General features: G+C 36.4%; 1 protein-coding gene across 10 annotated transcripts in view; it reads right to left on the bottom strand.

Moving 5' to 3' along the window:
- CADPS2 (calcium dependent secretion activator 2) overlaps positions 1–12107 on the bottom strand; it is a 689394-nt gene that overhangs the window by 71944 nt on the left and 605343 nt on the right. For all 10 annotated transcript variants that reach the window (XM_090287420.1, XM_090287419.1, XM_090287416.1 and 7 more), the window contains one exon: positions 7–148. In XM_090287420.1, coding sequence (XP_090143546.1) covers positions 7–148 — 142 coding nt within the window. The remainder of the gene's footprint in view (positions 1–6; positions 149–12107) is intronic.

Below are 12107 nucleotides of genomic sequence, written 5' to 3'. Positions count from 1 at the left end.
ACCTACTTGACAGGCTGCCATGTCTCTTGCTCAAAACCTCTGTGAATTGACTGGGCAATGGAGGACTCCATGAGATCGACGTAGCGAACAACCAAGGGCACAAAGATTTCTTGCAAGTGTTTGTGAAATTTTCCATTACATAGAAGTGCTGAAATAGTCAAGCAGAAACAGTGTTTGTCAGAGGGATAATATCAGGCATTTGGAAAATATGGGCAAAAAACTTTTCCTGAAAAGAATCTGACACAGAAAAACTGATAAATTATAGATGATAATGGATCTTGCTCCTCATATTGAATATCATGTTATGAAAACTGATAAAGAAGTACAACTGACCTTTTATATATGGTTCTCAAACACACAAGTAGATTATATTTCTAGAAAATGTTCCTGGAAAGTGGTATATTTTTACTTCCTAAGAGGTTTAACACATGAGGCATAGGATCACTTTCTAGAGATTCAAAGAAGCTGCTGGATTCCCTGAAGGTCTGGACACGTGTAAATATAGAAATTAAACAGAGTTACAATCCCTGTGCTACGCTGTGTATCACTGAAAATCTAAACCTATTCAACTCTAAGAGCTAAGCTTGATTGCTTATAAGGGAAATATTTGTTAAATTCACTTTTTAGTTATCTGTGGATTTTCTTTTCAGGAATCTGATTTTCCACATGTGTCCTTAAAAATAGTCATCAGATTACATCACACGCATTTCACAGTTGTCCATTTGTCTTTAATGAGTTGTGGTATGAGACTTCCTGCCTAAAGTAGTAGTAAAAATCTTGGCATCTGTGCATGGCGCACCTCCTCCCACCAGAAGATGAATGCCCACTATGCACGTACTTTCCTTAGAACACAGGTCAGTGCCGTAGACTAAATGTTTTTGTCCCCACCTCCCCGCCCTGCCAAATTCTTTTGTTGAAATCTTAACACCCAAAGTGATGGTATTAGAAGATGAGGACTTTAGAGGATGATTAGGCCATGAGGGCAGAACCTTCAAAAAATGTAAAGGAGATCCTGGAAAGATCCCTCGACCCTTTCACAATGTGAGGATGTAGCATGAAGATGGCTGTCTATGAAGCGGGGTCAAATCTACCAGATGCCAAATCTACCTGTACCATGATCATGGACTTCCCAGCCTCCAGAATTATGAGAGATAAATTTCTGTTGTTTATAAGCCACTCAGACTATGGTATTCTGTTATAGCAGTCCAAATGGTCTAGGAGAATAAGTATGGTGCCTACATTGCTCTATGAAAGAACAGAGAATTTGTAGGAAAATACTACATAATGCTAAGTAATATTCAATAAAGAACTTGTAATTTTTAGATGGCACATATTTTTCAAGAGAACATATTCTAAATGCAGTTGTGATTTTTTAAAACAACGCTCAAGTGAGAACAATGTTCATTTAAAAATGTTCTCTGTGGTTGTAAAAGGTATTTTTTTAAGAGGTGGCATTTTAACTGCAGCTAAACAACAAGGTAGTCATCCATGGAAGATTTGGAGGGAAGGTTTCCTGGTAGAGGGAAGAGGTAGCACAGAAGTTTTAGGGAGGAATAAGCTTTAACAGAACAAAGAAGCCAAGTGTGGCAGGAGTAGAAGGAGGGAGAGGGAAGATCAGTCCAAGGTGATGTCTAGGTGGTAGGATATGATGGAGTACGGGTTGTATTGGGTACAATGGGATGCATTATTGTTTTTATTATTGCTTAGTAGAGGAGTGACATGATAAAATCTCTCTGGCTCTTGTGTGAAAAATACAGTAGTTGGCCAAGGGTGGAAGCAGAGAAGGTGGTCAGTGCTCAGCTCTTTACTGCAATAGACCAGGCAGAAGATAATGATGATGATGAAGATGAAGGTGATGGTGGTGGTGACTGCGATGCCCTGAATTAGAGTGTAGAGGTGAAAGATGAGAAAAGTCCTTCAGTAATCTCATTCGCTTTTATGGATTTGAATAGCTATATATTCAGTATTGTCTTATAAAATACTCAACTCAGCTAAAAATGCCAATATCATAAAAAAAAATCTTCTTCAGGGCAATGATTCCCTGAAAGCCTAAATAGTTTTCTCCAATTTCGGTAAAATAGGTGACACTAGGGTAGAATAAATACGAACATTCCTACTATGTATTACTTTAATTAAGAGATTCTGAAATTTATGAGAGGCTAGAAAATTATAGATACATGAAAGTGGAGTAGGAAGTAATTTTAAATATAGAAAGAAATACGACAATGATATTTTTCTATCTCTAGTAGGTATGGTTTAGTGTTTTGTTTTTTTTTGCTAAATATATTTTCTGTCTTATCTATATGCTAAAATATTTCCCATTAAAGTGGTAATAATAATTATATATAACGGTAAATGTCTTATTTAAAAGGATAATGTTGTCTTAATGATGTTTTCATTAGCACACTGAAAGAAGCTTTACTTATTCCTGGAGATTCAATCAAAGAGCTAGAAGGTACTATAGATCATGTAATTCAGTTCCTTTTACTAAATGTCACAAAATAAGAATGCTGAACATTAAGGCTGAAACAGTCTCAAACCATCTAAATAACTGTGGTGAGAAAATTAAAAAATACACCCAAATTCGAATTTAGTAAATCTCTGCTTTACAACCCTCCTCTTCTTTTCCCTCCTCCTGCTTGTCACAGCATTTTTAGAGTACTGAGTGTGGCTCTAAGTGTTTCATATGCATTCACTCATTGAATCATTACAACTCTGCGAGAGAAGTGCTATGGAACTATAATTTTTTTCAATCTTATCAATAAGGAAACTGAGGCACAGAGAATTTAGGACACTTGCCCAAGTCATTTAGTTATTAGACAGTAGGACAAGGACTTCATACCAGAGTCTCCTCTTGACTTCCACAGACTTAAAATATCATCATCCTCAATTTGTTACCATAAACTATTATGTCTTTTCATCCATTCATATATCTGTCCAACTTACCATCATCACATCAACATTTTTGAAGACCTAGAAATGTTAATACAGTAGATTGTTTTAGGTAAAAAAAATATCTTGCAAAAGAGCAACACATTATACCATATCTTAGATGGATTATGTTTTACAAGAGTTAGAATTCTGAAAAACTATTACAATATGAAAAAGTCAAGAGGTTGAGCAAAACTATTATGTTCAATGAATTGAAAAATGAATTAATGCTGTGAAAATATTCATTGTGCTTATAATACACATTGAGAGAAGGACAATTTTACATTGCTATAAAGCTAGGTTGTATACCTAAACCTTAATTTATATGGCCTACTAATAAAAAATATAAAAAAATCTTCTGCTGTACATCTTGATAGGTACTGTTAAGCACTGCCATTATTTTTTTACTACTCCCAGACCAAAACACATGCTTATGTAACAGATTATTATAACTACAAATTAGTTCAAATGATACTTCATAATACATTGAGAGATTATCTATTATCTTAGTTAAAATAAAGAACACAAGGAAAATCATACTCAATGTTGTTATTAAATGTTATAAAGATTCTAAGATTAAGTAGCAGTTGACTCAAACGTATTTCTAGCAGCACTTTTTTTTTTTTTTCACTTGAGCACTGAATCTATTATCCTGTTAAATAAATCTGCTTCTCTTCTTGTATGTATTCCCATTAAGAGAGGGAAAATGGAGATTATTCATTTTATCACTACCCCAGCTACTTGGAAGTTGTTCCATAGGACTTCACTTCACTTCCTACATCCAATTAGCAATCAGGCATGTGTATTTTATATCCTGATTATCTTTCTAACACTTCCCCTTCCCCTCTTCATCACCACCTCTGTTGCTCTAGGCCCAGCATTCTTATCTCTTGCCCTGAATAATGCAATAATCTTCTAACTGGTCTTTAGGCTCTGAATTTTCCCTCTGCCAAATAATCTTCTTAAAATCTCAGGCAGAGTGGTGGCTAAAATATAAAACTAATAATTTCCCTGCTAAAGATTATATAATACTTTAATGGATCATCATGACAAACTCCTAAAGCCTTAACATGGGTTGAAAGCCACCCATGACTTGTCTTAAAGTGACCTCTCTGGCTCATTTCTGTTGCCTGATCCCCCTATTTCCTGAGGTCCAACCATAATAATTTTCATGGTTCAGTTCAAGTATACTTTTTCTCCTCCAAACTTTTCTTGAAAGGCTATCCCCTTACCTAATTACTAGTTTCCCAGTTTACTCTTAACCCTGTACAGGCTTCCACTGTGGTCCATGTGTTATACTTCTGCACTTGCTTGCATATCTCTTTCTCCCTACGTGAGTGAGTACAGGGTCCTTCAAGCAGGGACCACGTTTGTATTCTTGGTATCTAGTAAAGTCCCTGGCTCAGAGCAAGTGGTCAAATGCTTGGTGAATAAATGACTACTTGGATACAATATTAAGATTACCACATTATTATTCAGGAGACTGTTTCAGAACCTATTGATGTTTGTGTATCTTTTCATAATTTTATATAAAATATATAGTATTAAAAATGTTATGAGAAGTCCTATTTTTGACACATATGTCCAAATTCAGGCTGCTAAAAATTCCACTGAATATGAATGTTGGCTATTTTATGTCTCTTTAGGCAGCAAAGCGAGAACTTTCTCTGATTGGTCTTGACACTTGGTAGCAAACTATTATAGCCTCCAAAATTAGGGGAAAAAATAAAGATTCCATATATTTCTTAAGACCTGTGACAAATGTTGAATTCTGGCCAAAGGTCTGCTCAGGTTTCAGCACTTCTTTTTATATTTAAAAAATGAAGTTATAAACCAACATTTCAAAGTTCTAGAAAAATGGCAGTTAGCATTATTTCTTTGGTAACTAGATTCAGGAAAGGGGAGAGGGAAAAGAGGTGGAGATGAAGACAGTGAGAGGGAGAAAAAGAGAGAGATAAAGAAGAAATGAAAAGAGACACACATTGAGGGAGAAAGAAAAGAGAAAATTCAGTTTCAAATGGCAAGCCCACAGAAATACACACCACAGTGTGCTTCTGTGTGTAAACGTATGCTCCTTTCTCAGTTGCCCATATGCCAGTTTGCATTCCACTCCTATCAGCATTCCACACTGTCAAAAGACCTCTTAATATGTAGCCCCAGGCACCAGAATGAATGCTTCTATCTTCTCCATATGGTTTAACAAGGATAGGTTACGATTTGGGGTTGCCACCTGTCCAAATCAAGCCTTAAAAGGCATGCTCTCAATGTGACCTCATCTAAGAATGCTTCTGACATTATACCTGAGGTGTGAAAGCAGAAAGGACTGCTCACAAGGAGTCCTGAATAGTGCTTCCAAGAACATAAGTGGAGGATCAGCATTTACTTTGTTGATAAAAATGATCTCTTTTTCCCCCCAAAAGATTCTGTTTCCAAATATCACCTTGTCAGAAAATAATGAAGCATCAATGGCATCAAGCCCAATGGTACAATTAGAAATGGCAAAAAAAAAAAAAAAAGAAAAGAAAAAAAAAAGGGCTTAAATAAATGGTAAAGTAGAGATGCAGATGTGCCCAATTACTTTGAACATCCCAATAATTAATAAACTAGTGTTGATTATTTATATAGCAAAAAGAGTGTTACATTACAAAAGCACCTGTCATAGGCTTCTAACAGTAAGATTCCAACAGAAAATTTAAACCACGATCCAATTAATATCAATTACTGAGACAATTATTACTGGGTGAATGAAGGATAAGCAGATAAGGAGTTCACGTATTTAAGGGTAAAAATATGTTGTTGGCTCCTGAGCCCATATAGACCATTTTACATTGTGCCGCCCCCTTCCCATTAACATTAGTGGATTACTAGGAAGAATGATTTTCCCCTCTAAAATTCGAATTGGGCATTTTGGAAGGAAACAAGTAATTCTTGATCAGTCAAACCAATCACAATAAAACAACAGACTTTGCCATAAAATAATTATTCAAGGGACTATGAATTATATCAACTGTGAACAGCACAAGCACAATGGGCTAAGATACAAAATTAATAGTTCACTCTTCATGCTGACAAATGCATATTAAAAGGGTCTCAATCACAGGAAATATGAATACAGGCTTCAGGAGAAAAGTCAGGAGGACAGCAGCCCAGAAGAGCTTTTGTAAATGGAAACAAACACACACACAAACATGTGTGCACAGAACCAAACCAAAAAAAAACCTCTTGAGATCTAGGAACAGCACTCACTTGAGAGAATCTGGCACTTTAAGTAAGCATTCAATAAATGTCTGTTTATTGAATAAGTCTCAGTAAAAATCTATCCCCTAAAGGAAACTCTGAAAGCATCCCATTGAAGTTTAAGTAGAATAAGAAACTCGTTAGATTATATTCTCCTTTTAATTAAAAATTGATAAGTATTTTTATAAGTTTGGTAATATTTAGTTATACCTTTACTAGCATAATCTCCTAACACTGCACTAAACTCTTCCTTTCCCCTTAAGGCACTTGTCAAAAAATAATGATCCATCCACTGAAAGTAACAAGGAATGAGAGCATTGGTGTTATAATGTTTATATTTGGGCAACAAAACCCAGTGTGAGTTCCTGATGCTGATGGGGCCTTTAGTAGTTACAGATGTTCCTGCAAATCTACAGTGAAGGACACATAGGCATTTAGAGCAGATTATTGTCTTTAAGGCACTAAATTCTAAAAAATTATACCAAGCAGATTAAAATCTAAAAAGATCTACATGGAATAGAGAAACTAGAGCAGTACTGTGGGATTCAATTGAAAAAAAGAAACAGCTAGTGATTCCTTGCTTTTATATTTCTTTTACTATACTGGCCAGTAAAACAAATTCTAACATGTAATTTTGAATTCAATCAGCTCTGGGGACTGGAGTTAAATATATTTTCACATTTTGAGGTTATTTCATCATTTGTAAAAGTACTTACCTATAAAATTAATCTGGCACGCAGCCCTGCTGTAATACAGAAGTTATATCTTTCCTGCATTGCTCATAGCATGTGTATCTACAGATTTATCTATAAATACTAATTCATGAATTTCAGATGCACAGCTTATTTAAGCACTTGAGGTAGAATAACACGCAGATGTCAGCCATCCATATTTCAAAGCTTGAAGATTAACCTAATATATAATATGGTGACCTAACAGTTCTTCATTTGAAAGAAATCTGAAAAATCATCTCTAATACAGCCTAAGTGTGAGAATGACCCAGCGGGATTTCCACCTTTTCATTTCTTAATGAGTTTTTTGATAATGAGAGGTGACTTTGCCAGTCACTCTGGGCTCTATTATGGCTAATTTGACTTCACTTCACTCTCTTTGTTAATTATTAACACTAGCCTTTTTATCCTCATGAGACATTCTGATTTTTCTTTTTTCGATTTTTCTGAGTCCATCTTTATGAAGGTGAGGGTCTTGGAGAACAGGTTTTCACTTAGTGTAGAGCTCGAATGTTTATTATTCATTTAGGCAGAGATGCTGTGACATTGATTATATAAGCATGGGTGTTCTTCGAGACGGCTTTAATGTGCTAGCAATGTGAAAAGGCTGTTAATTAAAGAAGAAGCACCATAGTATTTTTCACTTGGGTATCAGTTCCCAATAGAATGGTCATCTGCCACTTGCTAGCATATCCACAGATTAAAAGGTGACTAGCTCCAAAGGTTTGCCTCTCAGTAATGCTGAAAGAAATGACTTGTGCCATTTGCAGATGGCTTTCATTTGCCAGAAGTGGTCATTTGCCATATCTGTACCAACAGGACAATTGGGAAACATAGCATGCAAGGGTAGAATCTATTTGTACTAGCCTTAGAGTCATTAAGTATTATACCATATTAATTGCTTCACTGTGAAAACATTTGTTTCCCCTCAGTTTTAATACATCTCTTTTTCAAAATTATTTCCTTGGATAACATTCAAAGGGATTGCCCATCTAAAATGATCTCTCTAGATGGTGGTTGGGGGGCAGGGAGTGGATGAGGGTGTACAGAGACAGGGGGAAGAGGCACAGGGGACAGCAGTATGTATTGGGCAGAAATGAGGAGCCCATGTTGTTTTCATCATCGGTGCTGCTCTGGGAATCAGTGGGTGAGTCTGCGCAGGGCGGGAGATCAGGGGCAGTTACTAAAATAATGGTGCAGCTGGGACTCTTCCCTTGAGGAAAACCACACTTTAGTTCGAAGGGTTCTTAAGGCTAAGGCTTTCCCTAATCATGCCCAACTGTAGAAAAGACACTTGCCCAGACAGTCTTTTTCCCTCTTAAAACAGAAACTGAATTTTCTTGAATCTCTTTCCCCAGTAATTAGTTCAGTTCCCAATTCTCATGACGGATGTTTCATGACATACACACTAAGAGGATATGTACTTTATCTGGCCTTTTCGGTACTCTTTAACCAACTCCTGTCCTCCGTCCTCACAACTCAAGACCCTATAAACATTATCTCAAGAAATCTCCTATTTTCCTTAAAAAGATCATATTATTTTACAAACGCCCCTAGAAACTGCCTTTATTACTGTAGAAGGAGACAGAACGGGAGACCAAAGGATCAGGCTCCATTCTGTCTCTGTCCCTGATGGCATGTCAGCAAGCCCCAGACCAGGCATATGCCTCTTGGGGCTCCTGTTTCCTCAGCTGGAAGACAGAGGCTTGTCTAAGACCCTTTCCCCTCTCACCTACTTGGGAATATAAAAGCATAAAGATTTTAATTAAAAAAAAAGACAGACTTCTGGCTAAGATGGAGGCCTAAACAGACATGCTGTATCTTCCTCCACAACTAAGAAGGGATACAACTACCTCAAAACTTGAGACAACCAGAAGTTCCAGAAAACCAAGCTGCATGGAAGTCCAACAAACAAAGATATAAAGAAGAAATTTACTCATACAGACAGGGAGAAAGGGTGTAGCAGGGTCAGAGGATGTGGTATGGTGGTGGCAGCAGTGGTAGTAGCAGTGGCAGGCTGGTGGAAAGCAGAGTCTGCTTGTTTAAAAGGACCCCACAGTCCCAGAACATCTGCAGACCCACCCACTCTGGGAACGATAGTGAGGAAAATAGCTAGAGAGGCAGCAGTCTCACACAGAAGTGGGAAAAGTGTCTGGGAAAGGGTTAAGTGCTGAGCAAGCGGCATTGTTCCCTCTCAGACCCCTCCTCCCCACATACAGCGCCACAATGTAGTGAAACAGGTCACCCTGTGCTGAAGAATATGTAAGGCCCCGCCTCTTACAACGTAACAAGAGCGACAGCTCTACCTAAGACATAGAGGCAAACAAACACAGGGGCCTGTCAAGATGAGGAGACAGAGAAGTATGGCACAAAAGAGGGAATGGATAAAGGTTACAGTGGGAGGACTAAGTGACGAGGAGATAGCCAACCTAACAGATGAAGAGTTCAAAACACTGGTGATAAAAATGCTCACAGGCTTGACAGATATGCTTGAGTATGGCAAACGCATAAGGGAAGAAGTGAAGGCTATGCTAAATGAAATGAAGAAAAATCCACACAAAACCAATGGTGAAGGGAAGGAAACCAGGGTTCAAATCAACGATTTGGAGCATAAAGAAGAAAAAACAGTCGACCAGTACAGAATGAGGAAACAAAAATTGAAAATAATGAGGAGAGGCCTAGGACTTCTGGGACAACTTCTGAATCATAGGAGTGCCGGAAGGTGAAGAGGAAGAGCAAGTAATTGAAAGCTTATGTGAAAAAATAGTGAAGGAAAACTTCCCAAATTTGGCGAAGGAAATAAACATACAAGTCCAGGAAGCACAGAGAGTTCCAAACAAACGACTCAAATATGACCACATTAAGCACATCATAATTAAAATGCCAAAGGTGAAAGATAAAGAGAGAATCCTAAAAGCAGCAAGAGAAAAGCAGAGAGTTACCTACAAAGGGGTGCCTATAAGACTATCAGCTGATTTCTCAAAAGATACTTTGCAGGCAAGAAGGTGCTGGCAAGAAGTATTCAAAGTGATGAAAAGTAAGGACCTACAACCAGAATTACTCTATCCAGCAAAGCTATCCTTTAGAATGGAAGGACAGAGAAAGTGCTTCCCAGACAAGGTAAAGCTAAAGGAGTTCATCATCACCAAGCCATTATTATATCAAATGTTAAAGGGACTTACTTAAGAAAAAGAATATCAAAACTATGAACATTAAAATGACAAGAAACTCACAACTATCAACAACTGAATCTAAAAAATAAAAACAAAATCCAACTAAGCAAACCAGAACAGGAACAGAATCATAGGTATGGGGATCATTTGGAGGGTTATCCGCTCAGAGGGTGAAGGAGGAGAAATGGGGAAATGGTGCAGCGATTAAGAAGCATAATTGGTTGGTACAAATTAGACAGGGGGAGTTAAGAATAATATAGGAAAGGGTGAAACCGAAGAACTTAAATGTATGGCCCATGGACATGAACTAAGGAGGGTGGAATTGCTAGGGGAAGGGAGGTACTGGGCAGAGGGGAGCAAAGGGAAAAAAATCAGGACAACTGTAACAACATAATCAATAAAATACACTTAAAAAAATAAAAATGACAAACAGCCAGTGGAACATCTAAATTAGTCATTAAAAAACAAAAACAAGTCAGCTATAAAGTTTTTAAGGCACAAATAAAGTACAAATTCTAACTAATACTTTAAGCAGTTGGAGACATGTAAATAATTTTATTTTGGAAATGCAAAATAAAGTATGTGACATAATTAATAATGAATCACAATCATTGGAAAATCTTTACATAATCAGTGGTATGCCATGTGTGAGGTAACAGTAAGCACTTAATTACCAAATTGTCTCTGGTTCCAACACTGGACATTTCAGAGCAATCTGTTCTTGTTGCCCCTAGCTGGTTAAAGTTATAACTAGTTAGAATTTGGACCATAACTCTAATGGGGTCAGTATCATAAAAACTGTCATCCCATGGAAGTGATGTAAGGATCTTTCTTTCAATGAGGGTTAAAAGGATACAAGTTTTATATTTTCCCAGTGGCTTTCCAGAAGCACAATTTGGGGGCAGTACAAGTTAACATTTAACATTTGAATTGAATTCACTAAATTACTGTCTAAATATTTCAGGAATTTAATAAAATAAACACATAATAATTAACATTATTATCAAAGGTGATATTAATAGCAAAAAAAAATATGTTGTACTAACTCGTGAGATATTACTTAGTAATTCTGGCTTTGCATATCTTGTGAGTTTTGGAAGAAAGTCATTGCATTCTATACCCCCAGTCCACATTGTATTCCCATTACCAAAAGGAAATTATGGCACTGGGGAACTTCTCTATTTACCTCACTACACGGAAGGGCTGTTTTTCTTTGAAATAATCAATGTTTTCTATAATCTGTTAATCACTGCAAAATTAAAGCCAAGATCTAGGCTTAAGCCTGAAATAGATAACTCAAAAGATATCAGTAATAAATACTTTTGTGTTTTGTTGGAGTAATGTATATCAAAATAACATAAAATAATACTTTATGCAAATGTAATAATTGTCAATGTTATTAGAAGTGGTTTAAAACAGGAGAGGAATATGTACTGTTTTGAATTAAATATTTGCAAGCATGGCTGAATATCAAGTTTCTCTTATTTGCCTTTTAGTGTTCTTTTTGCTATGATTCTCACAAATTTACACTTGCAATGTAACAGCTCTTTTAAAAAAATAAGCATTAAAAAATGTCAACTCATTGGACTTTCAGGAGAGATTTCCCAAGAAAAGTTCTAAGAAATCTACAACATGATTTTTTTTCCCATAAATTCTAATATGTTGGATTAAATGATTTATCATCATTTTTACTAACAGTTTGACAACATTAATGGATATTTCATTTTTTAATAAACTCCAAAATAAATGTAAATATGATCAATTCTTGTCTTTTCATGCAAATGGAGAAAGCAATGTTAGATATAATCCCACATTAATTTATTCCCATCTAGGGACTTAATGCATGACATATGTATTTATTTTTGGCAATAAGTTTATTGTTATACATTTTCCTTAAGTTAATATTAAGTCTGTCCTGTGATTTCTGAGCAGAAAATGAATGATGGTAAGAGACTGGTGATAAAGAAGGTCATTCCAAGTCTGCTGGCTGTCAGGAGGGAACCAAATTGGAACGTACAAACTGGATGAGGATAAT

The sequence above is a fragment of the Furipterus horrens genome, unplaced genomic scaffold (genome assembly GCF_987537825.1).
Source record: "Furipterus horrens unplaced genomic scaffold, mFurHor1.1.pri manual_scaffold_9, whole genome shotgun sequence".
NCBI lineage: Eukaryota > Metazoa > Chordata > Mammalia > Chiroptera > Furipteridae > Furipterus > Furipterus horrens.
Note: the sequence above shows the minus strand (reverse complement) of the source record. Positions and strands in the feature narration are given on the sequence as shown.